The sequence below is a fragment of the Brienomyrus brachyistius genome, chromosome 20, assembly GCF_023856365.1.
Source record: "Brienomyrus brachyistius isolate T26 chromosome 20, BBRACH_0.4, whole genome shotgun sequence".
NCBI lineage: Eukaryota > Metazoa > Chordata > Actinopteri > Osteoglossiformes > Mormyridae > Brienomyrus > Brienomyrus brachyistius.
This window is the reverse complement of record NC_064552.1, coordinates 5731923-5750223: the sequence shown is the minus strand read 5'-3', so window position 1 is coordinate 5750223 and position 18301 is coordinate 5731923. Positions and strand designations below refer to the sequence as shown.

At 51.1% G+C, this 18301-nt stretch overlaps 1 protein-coding gene across 2 annotated transcripts in view; it reads left to right on the top strand.

Annotated features, from left to right (window-relative positions):
- Positions 1–17798, top strand: part of dock1 (dedicator of cytokinesis 1) — a 132616-nt gene extending 114818 nt beyond the window's left edge. For both annotated transcript variants that reach the window (XM_048986657.1, XM_048986656.1), the window contains 12 exons: positions 426–567; positions 1117–1198; positions 2801–2885; positions 3385–3471; positions 5513–5689; positions 6437–6520; positions 12747–12884; positions 13326–13477; positions 14344–14542; positions 15294–15453; positions 15922–16064; positions 17020–17798. In XM_048986657.1, the coding sequence (XP_048842614.1) occupies positions 426–567; positions 1117–1198; positions 2801–2885; positions 3385–3471; positions 5513–5689; positions 6437–6520; positions 12747–12884; positions 13326–13477; positions 14344–14542; positions 15294–15453; positions 15922–16064; positions 17020–17109 (1539 nt within the window). In that variant the 3' untranslated portion in view covers positions 17110–17798. The remainder of the gene's footprint in view (positions 1–425; positions 568–1116; positions 1199–2800; positions 2886–3384; positions 3472–5512; positions 5690–6436; positions 6521–12746; positions 12885–13325; positions 13478–14343; positions 14543–15293; positions 15454–15921; positions 16065–17019) is intronic.
- Positions 17799–18301: the final 503 nt, after the last annotated feature.

Sequence of the window (18301 nt, the reverse complement as noted above, 5' to 3'; positions counted from 1 at the left end):
AGGCCTCCCCATTCGCTTCTGTTTTTATTTGTGTCCAGATGGATTATTAATGTGGAGTCCTGCCTCCTGGTGGACGGTTAATGACGGATCAGTCCTGGCTGGGTTCCCCTCTCTGTAAAAAGGCACCAACTCTCCAAGTAGCTCTTCCTACCAGTGCCGGGCCCCGCCCCCTTTCTACCATGTGACTTAGGGTGTGATTTCACATTCTTCAGTCAAGCTGGGTGAGGGTGGAGTTAGAGATTTTGGTGGAACATGGCAAAGGGTTGAGTTTGCTTTAAGACGTCATTATGAAGGGACAGAACGTGAACCCGGTTGGGGCAACTTGAGGAACAGCCATTACACAATGCCGTCCAGCCTTAGTGGTCTCAGCAACCTCAGGGGGGCGCTCTCACTGGCTTTGAACGCGCCTCGACCTTCCCTTCCAGAACAAGATGTTCATCTACAGAGGAAAGGAGTATGAACGTCGGGAGGACTTCGAGGCGAGGCTGCTGACCCAGTTCCCGAACGCGGAGAAAATGAAGACGACCACGCCGCCCACAGAGGACATCAAAAACTCCTCTGGACAGTGTATCCTGCACTGGCGCGTAGCGCACCCTGAGGCACCCCCTGTGGGCGGGGCCTTACAGGGTGCTGTGTCCATGTGGGTGGGCCTTACAGGGTGCTGTGTCCATGTGGGCGGGACCTTACAGGGTGCTGTGTCCATGTGGGCGGGGCCTTAGTGTGCTGTGTCCATGTGGGCGGGGCCTTACAGGGTGCTGTGTCCATGTGGGTGGGGCCTTAGTGTGCTGTGTCCGTGTGGGTGGGGCCTTAGTGTGCTGTGTCCGTGTGGGCGGGGCCTTATTGTGCTGTGTCCATGTGGGCGGGGCCTTACAGTGCACTGTGCTCATGTGACCATTTCAGCTGTAACTTAAAGGGCTATTTACCTGAAATTTCATTACTTATACAGAATCATTTTATTTCTCTATACTTTACAGAAACGTGAAAATAACTTTGCTTTGCCTCCCCCTGATAGTTTATTTAGGTTTCCAGTCCCTCTGGCGCATTGTGTTTCACTTGCTTCAGCGTTTGTATTCTTAGTTTAAACAAAACAGGAAAATCCTTAACTGTCTCTAACAGACATCCAGTGTTTCACCGTGAAGCCCAAACTGGAGCTACCCTCTAAGTTTCAGAACAAGTCGGTGTCAGAACAGATCGTCAGGTGCGCTGTCCGCGCCGCGGCTGTTTGCCTGTGTGGCCACCAAGCATGTGCAGACGCTGAAATATCCATTCCATCGATATGAATGTTTCTTTTTGAGAACCCGCGAAAACCAGTGGTCGACCTATGGCCCACCCAAATGATCAGTGTGCAGCGCAAACCTCGCAGCCAAGGTCCTCAGACAGTCGGTGCCCGTTCCACAGATGATGTAATGCAAATGGTTTGTTTACCTGGGGTGTTTCTCAATATCAAGAGCTTCTGTACTCCTCTACTTAGTATAGAAACTGGTCTGGTAAGATGACATAAAACAAGTACACAAGTATGGTCAAATACGCGTATTGAGAGACACCCCTGACCTTATCAGTAAAATCACAACCCAAGAGCGGTTGTAGGGAAAAAAAAGTGAATAGCTATATCATTTTAATGTGAATTTGGATTCTGTCCTCTAGTCATTTAAATCATGCGTGACTGGTAAAATTTCATTTAAGCGGCACTTAAATTTGAAGATGGACTAGCATGGGACGGTGGATGGTGGAGTTTATGTGAAGTAGTTAATACAACAGGGAAGCGTCTAAATGATCAGTATGTAAATAAACACGGCTGTTACGAAACACAGGAATGGCGAAATGGCATCACGAGCCGGTTTGTGCTGGTTCGGAGTTCCAGCAAACAGCCGTGTACCTGGTCCATGATGTCCGGCTCAGCGGCCCGCGGTCCAGTTTGACCGCCCGGGTGCTTGTGTAAACAGTGGACGGTGTTTGCTCCGAGATTAAAACGCTGGAAGAGTATCATCAGCTGCTGTTTACCTATGCGATTATGTAAATTTGCTGTCGTTTTAATAGCCTGGATTAAGTAAATCTGCGCGGGGAGACGGGAAGGACACGGCGCAGATCGGCGCCCCGCTAAACCCCGGCAAAACTTTGACTCCGCCCCTCCAAATCTCAGGATTATATCTCAGTAGCTAATTGGAGTGCAAACAACAAGCTTAAAAGAAAAAAAGTCATTAAACCTAACTGGCTCACACCTCAGCCTCTGCTCCTATGAGTATCCTTTGGAAATGTCACGTTTAGAATATGTTTAAAGTGGTCGTGCGTAATGGGAGGCGGTTTGCCGCGATTCATGCCTGCCTTGTCCTTCTGGATATCTGTCCAGGGTCCCGCGACCCCATTTCTGTGTCAGAAACATAAATGCATCAGCTGCATTTGCAATGGCGCATTACCGATGCAGTGCGCAGTTGCGTCGTCTTTTTAACGGAAATGATGCATCTGTAAAATGCAATGGTATGTAGATCCCCAAAGGCGGAGCAGGGCCCTGTCATAGAAGTGCAGAAGTAATGGCGGGTGACCTAGCGAGCCGCAGCGCTGATGCACGGCTTTGTGGTGCCCTGACCTTGAGCTCAGCTTGCTTTTGTGTCCTTTCTAACTCCTTTTGCATTGCTGTGGTGTAGCTTAAATCGTCTTGCCTGTTTTGTTTAAGCAGGGGTAAATCCTACAGGGCCGCCAACCCTATGTACATTAAGGAGCTAAACGATGCAGTGTGATCCGGTTTATAAAGCATGTTGTGTGTTTCATTTTTGGCTTATTTTATTGCTGTTTTTCCTTATAGCTTTTATACGGTGAATGAAGTCCAAAAGTTCCAGTACTCCAGGCCCTTTAGGAAGGGAGAGAAAGATCCGGAGAATGAGTTTGCAGTAATTATAATTTTTTTTATTTGTTTGTTTTATGCCTATATTCCATAGACTTGTTTTGCAAATATTTTGGTCCAGCCACAGTTTGCATTGTAAGATTATTAAAAATATTTGTAAATTGCTGAATTATTTTTATGCTTCGCTTTGTTGTTTTCGATGTTAAAATTAATTGCTCAGTAGCAATAGTCCTGCTCACTCATATAATCATTTTATATAGTTTTTTTCTAAAGTATCAAAAATGTAAATTTGCATTTAAAAACTTTGAGGGTGGATTTGCATGTTGCCCATCTGTGGGCCTCTGGCTGGCCTTGTATCCCTGAGTGTGTGCTATGGGCTGCTGCTGGGGGGGGGGGGGGTTATATTCTAATAACCTGAGCACTCGTCACCAGAGTAATAAACCTGCAGGCCATAATAAACAGAAGCAGGAAAGGGCTACATTGAAAATGAGGCTTTTGGAAATCTACTCTCTCTGGCTGAGTTCCTTCCTCTCTCCCCCCCCCAGAATATGTGGATCGAGAGGACCACGTATGTGACAGCATACAGACTCCCAGGAATCCTGCGCTGGTTCGAGGTGCATTCCTCCTTCACGGTAAGTGTGTCACACACAAACCCCGGGGGCCGGGCTGCTTCATCATTCCCCTGTCTGTTTCGGGGGGGGGGGGGGGGGGGGGGATCTGGGGTTCAATGGAATTTGCCCACTTAAATGCTACACAGGCAGGATCATTAATGAGCCTCACGCCGGGCTCCCTGCAAACACGCGGGTCGAGCAGAGTGGTGGGGGCCAGTGGGTGGGGTCTAACTGCCTGCTTGATTCATTGATTAATGCCTCACTGTGGATTCCATGTGGCTGCAGCGGGTGGAACAGCCTGGCAGAATCGCTTATTTCTGTGGGTGCGTTTTACTTTGGAGATTTTAGGCCCTTATGCGTTTCTGTACGGGCTCACGGTGTGGGGATGTAGATAGTGTGTGTCCCTCTTCCTTAGTGTCGCCCTTAGGATCATCGTTTCTGATCAGCTGTTATGTCGGCTGAAGGGAGAAGGGAAGTTAAATAACTATATATGATCAAATAACTATATATGACGGATTGGCCAAGGAGAATATTTCTGGAAAATCCAAGTTGCTTTATGCTGTTCTCATGAATATTAAAAACAAAATCACTGTACAGCATTATACAGGGCATGTTGTATTGTCTATAGGATTTTGAAACCATATGCAAAATTTATGAACAGAAACACAATTTAAGTGTCTCTGCCCAGTATCAAGAAACAATCAGTTGTACCTGTTTATATAATGACCCTTTTACTGGAGTCCCAGCTTGGACTGCAGTGAGCAGGACACCCCACGGCTCTGCCACGCTCTTGTTTTTACCTTTGTGATGCTCTGTGAAATGGCACGCAGGGTTTGCACATGGGAATGTGCTGGTCGGCGTTAACATGTGAGCTCAGAGTTTAATCTCCAGGTCCCGCGACCTTATACAGTCCAGCAGGTCAGCAATCGGCACCCGTCAGCCAAACCTCGTGTATCACAGGTTACCCAGATGGTTACTAAGTTATGCCGGCAACTTGGTAATTTAAAAAAAGAAAAGATGGCCCAGTAATCAGAGGATTAATCGCCGCAACTGACTAGACCAGCCCGTTGTGCTGCCGGCTGCTGGAGGGCATCTGCTTCGGGCTCCGTTCCCAGACAGGGACAGTCAGCCTTCCAGGGTGCGGGTGGGCTCCGATCCGCTCCGCTGCTGGGTGAGAGCTCTGTTTCCCGAATCCCCAGATCGGCCCGTTAGCTAGGCGCACGCACATCTAAGGGGAGCAGATTAGCAGATTATTGATGTTGTATTGTTTTAAATTCTCGTTTCTCTTTCGGCTCAAAATTGGCCAGCGTGTGGGGGTCACCCATATAGCGCCTTTAGCCTCGGACCCTGAGCGAATCTGCCGTAGGTTGCATTCAGTTCAGGGGATTTGGGAAACATTGTTTGGTTCATGCTCTATTTATTAAGTCTGCCCTGGTTTTTTTACCAGGTTAAAGAACCAATGTTTCTTAGGAGGTTATTGAATGGCGGCCTCTATATTATTGACGTGTGTGTGTGTGTGTGTGTGTGTGTGTGTGTGTGTGTGGATATATAGACTCATAAAACACACCAACATCCAGTGTTCATTTTTACTGCTGGTTTCCCTTTAAGCCGTTTTGTTGCATTACCCAAGAGTGTTGATGGTTCCTGTGAGTCGCCTTGCCTTTGAAAACATGCAGGCTTTTGCGTTTCATTAAGTTCGGTCTTCTGGAGATGAGTTGTACTCCGCTCCCCTGGCATTACACAGTCAATTATAGTCCTGCTGCCAGAGATCCTGTGCTGCCCAGGATATTAATATTACCCTGTCCCGCACCTTACTGTTAATATGCTGCACTTGCTTGGTGTCACTTTTCTTGCTGAAGATCACCCGGGCTGCCCATCGCGGGATTGACATGCCGTAATTATCTCGTTTGCGGGTGTCTCTGCCATCTGCGTGAACATCTTGTGCTCTCATCTGCTCTGAAACGCGAGGACAAAAGAGCTGTACATTTCTGCTGACCAGAACCGTGCTGTGATGTCTGCTCTGTGTTCTTACGTGGTCGTGTTTGTCCCTCTGTGTGTGCAGGAGGAGGTGAGTCCTCTGGAGAACGCCATGGAGACCATGCAGCTGACAAACGAGAAGATCAACAACATGGTGCAGAGGCATCTGAACGACCCCAACCTTCCCATCAACCCCCTCTCTATGCTGCTGAACGGCGTTGTGGATCCAGCCGTCATGGGAGGCCTGACCAACTACGAGAAGGTGCTCGCCTTGTGAAACTTCTCCAGAACATCTTCCAAACGTAAACAGGAGTGGCAGAGTGCCAGAAAGCTGCTGGCTCACACCCCATGAAGGATCGTGCTCTAGGTTTCCTCCTGAATTGTTCCTCAAGAGCTTTGGTCCACCCCACAGATGCTGAAAGTGCTTTAGAGCTAAACGTTTTGGGTCATTATCATGTAGACTATCCTGGTGAGTGCAGTCAGCATCAACTTGCGCTCTCAGTTCTAATCTCTGCGAAGCTTTGAACGGAGTGTAGCCTCAGGATCTGCTCCATGAGATGGGCAAGGGTGCCTTCCCATCCTGCTGCGTCAGAACGTTTTCCTCTCTGCTTTCACCATCATACCTTTGTAAATGTTCCTCTTTATGGAAAATGCATGAAACATGATGAAATCTTGCATTCCTTTCCCAGGTGAACATGACCATGCCCTTGACCCTACAAGCTTGTGTGAATCTTTCCATCACTGTTCACCAAGGGTGGACATTTCAGGTCCAGAAAGTTAAACTCCAGATCAAGATTTTGTTCAAACCAACCATATGAGTACCCTGTGAATGTGACTCTTTATTCTCTTTATATGATCGGTTGAAACAAAGTCCTGGTCTGGATTTTTGCTTTCTGGATCAGAAATGTCCACCTCTGCTGTTTTACCCCGCCATGGCGAGAGGGGGGTGTTGAGGATGAGGGGCTGTCACTTACAGCTGTCGTTTTTTATCTCCTCCTTTATTCTCCAGGCTTTCTTCACAGAGAAGTACATGCAGGAGCACCCTGAGGACCTGGAGAAGATTGAGAAACTGAAGGACCTGATCGCCTGGCAGGTAGGACGGCCGTGCGTGTCGGCTGCTGGCACCCTGCAATCCGCTGCCGCCTGGCAGAGGCCCCAGCATTCTGTGTGGCCTGTCACACACACTGTCATTATTGGCCGTCGTCAAGGAAATGTCAGCGCTTGACAACCACAGAGACGCTATTCCATCTCGGCGTCCCCGCTTTGCGCTGGGGCGCCCGGTTTCTCGGTCGCATGTTCTTTGTTGCGATGATTCTCTATCTCGTAGCTGTCTTGCAAATGGCTGGCAGCCTCTCCCTCTCCTTTTTACGTCTCCATAGCAGTATGGTCTCCTGCAATTCTGTACTTGGTCGTCCCCTAATCTGCCCGGAAGGGAATGGCTTCCGTCCGCTTGTTTTGTGCTTCAAGTGAAAGCACTTGACGACGTAGCCATATGTAATTTGGTGTAAAACCATGCTTGTGCCAGAGGACGACAGAAATGATGATTATCTGAAGATGGAACCAATCAATGAGGACTGAGAATGGAGAGTGTGGGGAGCCCTGACCCAAACTTTTTTAATGAGCATCCTGACCACTTCGAAGTGGAAAGGGTTAAGCTGTAACCTGGCTATCAGTGTCTGCCTATTTGCAGGGGGTGGGTACCTTAAATTAAGCACCGTGAAATCCCAGTCCCGCCCATCAGCGCCACATGGGATGCACCAAACACTGAGGGTGAGGGTCCGCGGCGGTCCGAGCCTGTATGCAAATGCCGCTCCATTGGAGGCATTAGAAATAAGCGTGCAGTGATCTCGCTGCCTTTGGCTGCGCTCTGAATGATTTGTTTATGTAGACAGTTATGTGAGTAAGCATTATATTTGATTAGACTATCAATTTAATCTGGCTCTGGTGGCTTTTTGTATTTCGTATGTGTGATTTAACACTTGTATTAGATGAGTTTCCTAGCCGGATCGTTCCAGGAGAGCTGAACCGGGTAATCCGTCTGTGTTCCGAGCTGCAGCCACTAAATGTGTTTAAGGCTGAAAATGACAAGGCTTGTGTCCTGTCAGGCGGCCGGGTCACACACGTCTGTGGGAGCCACCGGAATCCCTCATGTAATAAATCTAGTTCCATACATTTATGTTTTATTCATTTATACCATGTTTTTGCTATATGTCTACTCCCTGGGATTTGAACCCACGACCTTTGCACTGCTATCGCAGTGCGATACTTGTTCAGCTACGTAACGTCAGTGTTCTTACCATTGAGAGTCACTGTGGATAGATTCGGTGAGCGAATGAGGGTTGAATGTTGGCATTGATGTTGCAGGTTGCTCAACTTCCTGCAGTGCGAGTTGCAGCCTATTTGCATGTTTAGTGCTGTTAAATTCAGCGTAGCACGGCGTTCTATTTGTCGTTTGCTCCATGTCACTCCTCAGCGCTCAGGAACCATTGGTTTCTGCCTCGTAGCAAGCCCCGCCTCCTAGCCAATCAAAGGAACGCAGTTCGTGGTAGGTGAGGGCACACAAAGCAAGAAGTGGCATCGCTCGTTAATTAAGGACATGGCCGGGCTGGCCCCGGGTGTCTGATTGGATAGGAGCATGACCCCTGTGCTTCCTGATTGGCTCGGCTCAGAGGCATCCCCAGCTGAGGTGGTGTGTCTCCCCTCATGCAGCCGGGCACTATCATGTCAGCAGCATGGCTTATGGGTAATCGCCAATCCGCCACGTTTAACGCCGCCCAGGCAGCTTTCTGGGTCAGCTGACTCATTGGATTAATTTCAGTCAGCTGTGTGTAGCAGCGTGTGAAGGTCTTTTTGCAGTGATGTTTTTGGTGGGGGGGATGTGCCGCTGAAGGTCTCTCTCTCCGCTTTAATCCGAAGTGCATCTGAGTGGCGGGTGAGAAGCACGTCACGGCGGGCTGGGAACAGGCCGCCAGGGCGCCTCCTCTCTCCTCAGTCTAGCACACCTACTCTCCTCCCACACATTAACCAAAGAGATGTTTAATGATTAACCTTTTCCTTGGGGGTCTTTTGGGTAGCAGTGGGGGGCGCTCTGCTACCGAGCAAGCGCTTGTGAAACTGCGCTCTAAACAGTGAAATCCATCCATCCATTTTCCAAACCGGAAACAAGTGAAATCATTATTATTTAAAAAAAAAAAAAATAGCTTTTCCATCACTTGCTTTCATGATGTGACTATTGTGCTCATGGACATGACACGAAATACACTTCACACACCCTCCATCTCACCCCCCCCCCCCCCCCCACAGTGTCAAACTCCTTCTGATGCCACTGCCTGTGGTTCTTCTGGGGTGACACACCCCCACAACCCCCACCCCCAGAAATACGTATGTCAGTGCTAGTCAGGTAGTTGACTACACCATGTCACTGTTCAGTCTGAGTGAACCCCCTCTGCTCTTCTGGGTCTGACACACGTTTAACAGGGATGCAGGGGTGGGCTTTCTGGGAGGGGAAGGGAGGGGGGGTGCCTGTGGTTTTGTAAGTGCCGTGGCAGCTGCCCCCGACCCACCAGTGACAACTCTGAAGGGTCACTTTAAGGAGGGATTCCACCTGGAAACGGAGACAGCTGCCGGACTGTATCCCTGGAAGCTGGAAAAATGATTGGTTCAAAGAGATAACCAATCAGATTAGAGGAGGTAGCTATAAGCAACTAGAGGAAGAGGGACCAAAACATCGGATTGGTTAATCCCAACGACTCTAGTTGCTTGGACCCACCTCCTCCTCCTATAATCTGATTGGCTATCTTTCTGAATCAATCATTTTTACTTCGGCCCTCAGAACCCCATTGGGAGCTATGGAGTGCAGTACTCTCTTTGGAATCACTAATGTTAACGTTGTTAGTCAGAGTGGAGATGGGAAACTGTACCTTGTTGTTGCTGTCAGCTCTGAAATAATTTTTCACTGGTTCAGTAATTATGGCAAAGGTTTTGAGGTCATTGCTTTCATTCCCCCAATAGCTCCTGATCCCTCTAGCTGGGTTTGTCGGGGCAGTACAGGCCATGACATTGGCCCATTGCGACCGGCGACCCCTAGTGGGTGAGAGAATCTGTTTCGTTCCGCCGAAGGTGAGCTGTGCGTCAGATGGGCACCCAGCCTCCTCAGATCTCAGGAGCGTTTTTGGGGAGAGGATCTCCTCCCTTCACGCTTAACTCTGTAAAAAGCTGTCACTGGGGGGCAGATACTGAAGCGGAGATGAGAAAGGGGCCGTAAAATTGAGCCGAAAATAGGAGCATGCACGGATGAGCAGATCGTGGTGGGATTGACTCGCTATGCCTTTCGACACCGCGCCGTGGGACGGTACCTCTCAAGGCGCATTCCGAGATCGCCCCTGACGTCATAGTGACAGTTCGGAATAAACCGCTCCGGACTGATTTGGGACAGACGACCTGTGACGTTTTTTTAACCCTGTCATGCCATTACTGGGGAACATCATCTCCTGATGCAGAGATGAGCACAGCGGCAGCTTAGCCTGTGGACGTTGTGCTGCGGTTACCCTTTAATGTCGAACTGCTAGAGGTCTTTCCAGGTGGCCTTTCAGAAAGCAGTAAGGAGCTCCCCTCCAACCCCTTCCAAGATATACACATGGCTACCCGATATTCAGCTCGTCAGAGTAACACTGCTCTTTGACATTATTTTTATTTTGTCTCCAAGTATTGAATCTGCAAATGTTGCAAACTTTGCTGTCGAATTCTGAGTTTGTCATTTGGTTGTTCACAGCGATTGTGAGCAAACTGCCTCGTGTGGATTCAGTGCCGCTCTTAACGTGCTTAATGTGTTTTTAGATCCACATTAATGTTTTCTGTTTTTTTTTCTCTCTCTATGAACTATTGCTGATACATCCTTTATTTACTGCAAATAGGCCATGGAATTGGAAGATTAATCCACTAGATGCAGAATTAGCCGCTCTTATTTCTGTGCTGCTCGTTATTCTCGTTAATCATCTTCCTCCTGCTTCAGCAATTTGCACAGTGCAGCTCTGACAGTCTGCATTTGTGGGAGGGGCCGCGAGCGGGCGGTACAGGCGGGTGGTGAACACCAGACCCCTCTACATGCACCTCCGGAGCCATCTCGGATGCGAACGGCGCTTCTTAGGTTCTAGCTGCCAGGTGAAACCTCCCTGGTGCTTAACGAGCGGCAGACTGCCTCTTACTCGCACGGAGCCCGCATCCTCGATGTCTCCCAGGAGACAGGATCCCCGTCAGAGGCCCAGTTCCTCCTGATGGAAATCCTCCTGCGTGTGGGAGATGGTTACAAGCCTCTCCTTCACCTCCGGTTACAGCACTGCGCAGTTCAGCTCGCCGCTCTCGCTGGCCCTCGTGCATGTCGGTGTGTCTTACTTCCCGTGCCCTGATTCTCCCCCGTGCCCTGATTCTCCCCCGTGCCTTGTCCCTGCCCTAGCTTGCTTCCCTCCCATTTGTCGACCCCGGTTCTGGGTATCTGCTCACCCGCCGGATCCCCACACTGCGGCCCGGTCTCTCAGACTCGTCACAGTGGCGTTGCCCCTCGTTGCGTCAGTCGGAGCTGCGTGCAGGCGAGCGGCACTCCGACGGCAGGGGGGTGCAGGCGTGAGCAGGGAGGCGGCCTTGCTGCCCCCTCGCAGTCTTACTTCCTGCCTGTCTGTCTGCCTGCCTGTCTGTCTCACCACTGTCAGCTGCCTTCAGGCAACACATTTTAGCCCAGTTGTGGGACCACATCAGATGGTACAATTGCTGGGCTGGAGGATAGACAGCAGGTAGTGGGGAGTCCCACACACACACTCCATCACTCTCTCTGTCCCTTTCTCCATCTGTCTCCGCTTCCTCTCTGCCTCGATCTCTCCATTCCTCTCCCCTCTGTCTCTTTTTCTCTCTCTCCCTCCATCCCTTTCTCCACCCCCCCCCCCCCCCCTTTCATGGTGCTCCGCTTTTGGTGATGCTTCTCTGGGACTCTTTCTGAGTCACAGCCTTTTTTAAAATAAATAAATAAATAAATAAATAAATAACCCAGTGACTGAACTGAGTCGCCTCTGCACTGATCTCTGCTAAATTGAGATCGGCGGGTCGTGGTTCCGGTGAGGCTCTGTTGCCAGGGGTAACGGTTGGGGGCGGGAGGGGCTGTTCTTCAGTGTTAGCTGTGTTCAAAGTGCCTCTCTCAGGCATAAATAAGTGTGATTGGTTTTTGCCGAGGATCTGGATGCTGCCTCTTTGCCCGCCGACAGCCCAACGTTGTGCAGAGTAACCGCGGATTTAGTGGCGTCTCGAGCTGTCAGGACGTTCCTGTGGGATCTGGGATAAACGTCCTTATTGATCCCCCCCCCCCCTCTGTGGATTACAGCTGTGTGGACTGGGCTTGTGAATTCATAAATATCACTTCATCTCTCATTTTCTGCATGTGGTGTGAACCCTCTGTTGCCTTTGGTTGTCCTCACATAACGCTACCTTCAGTGAATGGGCCGCGAACGCAGACAGGCCCAGGTCACAGACGCTGAGGGGATGCTGCTTCTTGGCTCGTACCAGACTAACGAGATTGAGTGCTAATGTGTGGATTTGTTACGGTAAATCTCGTCTGCGTTTGTGGCTTTGGACTGGGGCCGCCAGCGTCTGAGCCTGTACTGTCAAGCGTGCGGAGTTTGTGGATAAGCATCTCGATGTGGAAAGCGGATCAATCTTCGCTCTTCAGTCCTGCGTGCCGAAATCTGGGCTCGCCTCCGCCGGCTGGGCCGTTTAATTGAACGCCGCATGTAAACAATTTAGGGAAATTACACGCTGATTCGGTAGACGACCTTATGTGATGGATGTGATCGTTGTCTTTTTTCTCCCAGATTGCCCTGTTTTTCCAAAGTTCATAAATAGATTTAAAAGTGCATACATTTTAATGTCCCCCCCCCCCACCGTGGAGCGGGACCTCGATTAGCAACTGGGCTCCCGTCCGTCGGCGTTCCATCTACAGTCTGCCAGGGCTCCGTGACCTTCTGGTCTCCGTCACTGAGCTCCATCTGTATACCTTCGGCTCCCTTTCTCGTCCCTCTGCCCTGCACCTCCTCTGCCTTCGTCTGCCCTCCCCAGCAGAGATGTAGGCCCAGTCGTGCCCCCTCAGCCAGCCTGTCCCTCCCGCTTCACCTGAGCGCTTCTCGTCCTGTCACGCGCTCTTCATCGTCCAGACTCCTTTTCAGAAGTGGCCTGTGTTCCTCCTGTCTCTTTCTCTCTCAGCTCTCAGCTGTTTCACTTGTACCTGATGCAGGCGGGGGTGTGTTTCCCAAAGGTGCTGATGCCGTGTGTGTTTACAGATCCCATACCTGGCAGAGGGTGTGCGCATCCACGGCGAGAAGGTGACGGAGGCACTGCGGCCCTTCCACGAGCGGCTGGAGGCCTGTTTCAAGCAGCTGCGTGAGAAGGTCGAGAAGCAGTATGGTGTCAAGACCCTGGTGAGATTCCCCACAGCGCCCCCTACAGGCTGGCCCCACAAACTGCTCCCTCAACCCCACCACAACACCCTGCTGCGACAGGGGAATCTGCTGGCCACTTCCACCTCAACAGCTTCGTCCTTAATTTAAAATGCTCCAGTCTCAAAAATAGTAATGGTGAGGAGTGAGCTGTGTACCTGAGTGGAAGATCTCTGGGGGGAGGGGTGGGGGCCCCCGCTAACGAGCAGGCTGATAGCATCCCACCGACGCTCTTAAATGCCAGCGGGGGCCATGCTGCCTCTGTCAGCCTGCACGCAGTTAAGATGTTTATCTGTGATTTTCCCCGCTTTGAGTTGCCTTGTTTGCTCGCTCTACCATGTGGGTGGGCAAGCAGGCTGTGCCGAGCGCGGGGGGGGGCGCAGAACTCTGTGACACCTCTCCCCTATGCGTTCATTTCCACAGCCGGTGTTGGAGGAGCGGCGAGGCAGCCGACCGCGGTCCATGGTGCGCTCCTTCACCATGCCATCCTCACAGCGCCCCCTGTCTGTGGCCTCCGTGGCGTCCGTCACCTCCCTGTCCTCCGACAACTCCCCCTCCAGGCCGGGCTCCGACGGGTGCGTCACGCCGCCCTAATCCTTCCTCAACATGGCTGCCCGTTTCCGAGCCCATGACTTTGACGTGAAGGGGAATGCTCAGGTTTGCTGCCCCCCACTGGATTTTGGTGGCAGAGATTCAAAATCCAAATAATAGGAAGATTTAAATGAAATATTTATAGGCCCCGAAAGTGTAATTTCATTCAGCGACACGTCCTGATTTCCTCGCCTTATAAACCCATTTTTTTTGTGCTGTAACCGACTACAAACGCATCGATTTTTTTCCCATTCAGGAGACTAACTCTCCGCATTGTAATCCTGCGTTTTCTGCTCTGATTAATCTCGTTATGATATTAACAGGAATGTTCCTGTGAAACAGCGTCCATAGACTTTTTGAATGAGGAGTTCAGTGACGCTTCCAAAAGCACGTCGCGGTGCGTTGTCTTTGGGCGTTTGGCGTGTTAGAATCGTGTCGCTGTGAGGTATTGTGCCTCCCGCACAGCCCAGCCGTGTGCGCCTTTAACACACTGTTCCCAATACTGCCTCCTAGAGGTGGGTTGTAACATGGTACATTTACTCAAGTTACTCATAGAGGAAAAAGTACTTGTCTGAATTGTACTCAGGATTGTTAATTTTTGAGGAAACTACTCTTACACTGAACTATTTTCCCTTTTTTTTAAGTTTTTGATTTGTATTTATCTCAAAATCCCAAGCCAAGGTGTCATGCACGCACGCTTGCACACACGCATGTCTCACCAATCAAATGTTGCCGCTGCCAGTCACGCTCTCTCAGAAATGGTAGAAGTAACGAACGAGCCAGTGTGAGGCTATGGGAGGGGATTCACGCTGCTTCCATGTGAACACCCCCCTCCCCCCCCCCCCATTAGCTTTGCCCTGGAGCCCCTCCTGCCGAAGAAGCTGTACTACAAGTCCCAGGACAAGCTGGACCGCGAAGAGCCCGAAAAGGAGCGCAAGGACAAGAAGAAGGACAAGAGGCAAAGCAAACACCAGGAGGCTTTCGAGAAGGACCTGCGGGTCCCGGAGGCCCCGGCCCCAGCCGCCGAGGCAGTCATCCTGTCTGAGACGGTGAGACCCCGGGGGCCCGGCGTTAGCGCATTAGCACGTTAGCGCATTAGCACGCTAACGCTACTGCTGCACGCTTACGATCAGGTGCCAAAGTGCAGTCTATAGAGGTGGGTCTCCATGAAAAGAGCAAAGGGGCAGCTTAACAAGCCCTGGTTTCGTTAACCTTTTTTAATCAAGCAATCATTGTTTTGTAAAATCACAGCCCTTTAAGCAGGGTATCGCTGGCCAGACAGGAAAGGAGCCCCCTGCTATCTTAAGGACTAACCGTTGTTTTCTTCAGCCTGTGGCTTGTCTGAATACAGCCTGGAATTTCTTAGAATTTCTTCTCACCGCACAGGAAGGGTGGCACTTTTAGCTGTGGTCAGTATGGCTTTATAATGACGAGAGGGGAAGGGGCTGATTTTGCTGTCGGCAGCGTGCCTGAAGCACGGCCTTAGCGAACAAGGCGGGCAGCAGCCAGGCTATTGCAGCCGCGGGATCCGTCTGGATCCATGGTACCGGCAGCGGTAAGAGCCCCCTGGCCGGTGAGAGCAAGTGCAGAGCGATTCGACTGTCGTGATGCATCACTGTGCTACAGCCGCTTGATGACAAGAGTGGAGATGATGGTGGTGGATTGTTACGCCTCTGGTTAGCCGTGGTCTTTCACAGCTTCCACTTCACAGTGAAACTTCAATCTCGAGTCACGATGTATCTGTTGCAAAATGCCCATCGGATAGAGTCTGACTGGATTCCCCCACCATGTTGCCTTCAGATCAGCCCCCTCAGGCCCCAGAGACCAAAGAGTCAGCTGATCGTGTTGCCGGGAGACCGCCGCCTGTCCGTGTCCCCGGCACCCCAGGCGTCGTCCACTGCAGCGCCGCCGCCCATCGCTCCCCGGGCCAAACAGGGCTACAGCCTGCTGTCCGCCTCCAGTGAGTAAGCGCTCCTCTCTGGCCCACTTGCCAGCAGAGAAAGCGTGTTCATGTACGGATGTTGGCCCTGGGCGATGGAGGAAGCGGGAGCTTCCAGGCCGCCGGCCGGCTGCCAGTCGTTACCGCCTGAGAAGCTGTGAAGCGACTGACGCTCATGTCACAGGCTTAGACCTACTGCCTGGAACCATTATAGTGGATGCAAACAAAACAGCTAAACTTCTAGATCTGCACAAAAAAAAATGTTTGGAATGAAATATCTTCAGGCATCACCACTGTATGGACAACAAGCACATCTGCCTTGGATCAGAACCAGCATAAGCATTATATTCATTGAGTAGCATGGCCTTTATGTAAATTGCATCTCTTTCTTGTTGGAACAAATAGTAACAGTACTCATAAGATCGTGTTTGGGGCCCCCCCTGCGTGTCCCTGAACCGCCTGTGACGTATCCTGCTCCTCTGGCCACAGATCTGGAGCTGAACGGGACCGCCGCCTTGGAGAAAGGAGAGACGCCTCCTCCGCTGCCAGTCAAGGGCAGCATGGCTGACTACAGCAACCTGGAGAGCCAGGATCCAGGCAGCCCCACCACACCGCCGGCCCTCTCTCAGCGGGTACGTCTGGAGAAATGAGGCTTCTGCGTCCGACAGTCGCTCTGATGGCAGAGGGGGTGTCTGGCCGGCGTTATTTAAACTGCGGCACGTCGGAACTTTACCTCTCGCCCCCCAGTATTACTCAGCAGGGAGACCCTGCCCCCCTCCTCCCCAATCCATCACCACATCTCCTTTATCCTCAGTCTCTTGTGCGGGACGGGTTGGGAGATGGAAACAGACGTGCATGTCGCCACGGTGATTTAACCGGAGCAGATGTCACCCCCCCCCCACCCCTGCCCTGTGGGGCTTCCCTTCGCAGCCCTGCGGGGGGCAGAGGTGGCCGTCTGCAATCCTGGGGTGACAATTAGCTCTGACCATTTGTAGACATGTCAGCCCTGGTCCCTTAGCCGGGGGTCTTTATGGCCCTCGGTTCCCGCCGGATGTCTGGAGCGTTTGTCACCTTCTGACTGAACGGCAGACGGCACCGAGCTTCCTGACCGCGCGTTACCCGCTGAAGGGCGCTCAGTGCTATGGGGTCAGACCCGCGGCCTTCAGAGTCGCAAAGCAATGCTGCGTGAAGGGAGGGATGGCAGATGGTACGGGGGGGGCGCAGGGTAGCAGTGGAAAGCGGCTAGCAGCCTTTCGTCAGAAGTCCGAATGAAACCCGTCAAAATAAGCAGTTACTCTTCAGGCTGGCCCTGGTCTTACTGCCAGGGGCAAATTAATTCATCTGGAGGCGCTACGCTGACATCAGCACGGACACTCAGGTGTTGCCATTTCTCCTGAGGTGGGGGCAGAGCCAAGGGCTATAGCCTATGTATAAATCTACCCCTGTGCTTGCCAGCCAATCAGAAAAAGGTCCGGCCCGCCTCTCCCTGTTCTATTGCAGACAATCTTAAAGTAACGGGACAAGAAAAATAGCTCCATGAAATGAGTCTGGGTGTTCTTGTTTTTTTTTTTTTTTTTTTTGTTGCAGCAACTGCCCCCGCCTTTGCCCAGCAAGACTCCGCCGCCCCCCCCACCTAAGAGGAAGCAGCCGTCAGTCGATTCGGGAATCGTCCAATGAGCGAAGGCCGGGAGCTGAGCTGTGACGGTCTCGTCCTGCCAGCCGCCTTCTTTCCCTCCTCTTTGCCGACGAGATGAATACCTCATTCAGTACTTCTACATGGTTTTTTTTTTTTTTTTTAAGTTTATTCCCTCCCTCCCTTGGCCCCCCGCGAAGGGGACCCCCCTTGCTGCTGCAGATCGCAGGATCATGGCCCGTTGGGACGCCACTCGCCCGTCCCGAGCCGGATGACTTCCAGCTGACTGGGAAAGGAGGCTGCAGCCGGATCGGCAGTGACCGTGTTTTGTCACACTGCAGACTGTAACGGAGATGACTCTCTGCCTTCCCGCCCTGTACAGATGTCTGTATATATGATTTTAAGAGTCTGTGGGTTTTATTTCTGTGCGGTGTTTGGAGAAGCAGATTTTTAACTGTCGTTTTTTAATTAACACTGCATTCGAGTAATTGGCAGATACTCTGGAAAATGGCCACTGGGCTATGAAATGACAGGGAGCATATAAATGTGCCTGTGTACCGTTACTGTTAGATGCTGTGTAATATCGGGAACCGCTGGCCTTCTAAGTGTACCAGGCTTAGCTACTCATAGTATCTTTGTATAGGATTTTATATCTGAAAGCTATAACCTCGGACTTCACTCTTCCAGATCCACTACTGACTTTCAAATAAACTCAGTACTTGTGTATTTTTAAGCTTGTTTTCGGCTGTTTCACACCGGTCCTCTGTAGACTGGGAAGGAGGCAAATCCGGCCAGTGAAAAGCTGTTGCCAGATCTCGCACCGCAGTGTCCAAAGGCTCGTCAACATTGTGGTCTTACTAATTTCCCTTTTTGCAGGGGAATTGGGAAGAAGGTGCCTAAGTTCCCGCAGCTGTTCTGCTTTTATTGGTCACTCTTTGCATGCCATGGTGTCTGTTAAACTTTATCTGGAAACCTTCCCAAAGGCTTCTTGCTGCTAGTTAAAGAACAGGTAGTCATTCATGTTGAGACTTAACTGGAATCTGCTGGATTTCATCCACTGTCTGAACTCCCAGTTTAATGCACCATGTGTGTCTATTGTACGTGGAAAGATGGCAAATTAGCCCTCACCGCAGAAATCGTGTGCTTTTGCAAGGAGAGTGTGACTGTTTGAAAGACTCAAACAGTGCACACCCCCTCCCGCCCTGCACCTCCCGTCCGTCTGCTCTGTTCCCCGGG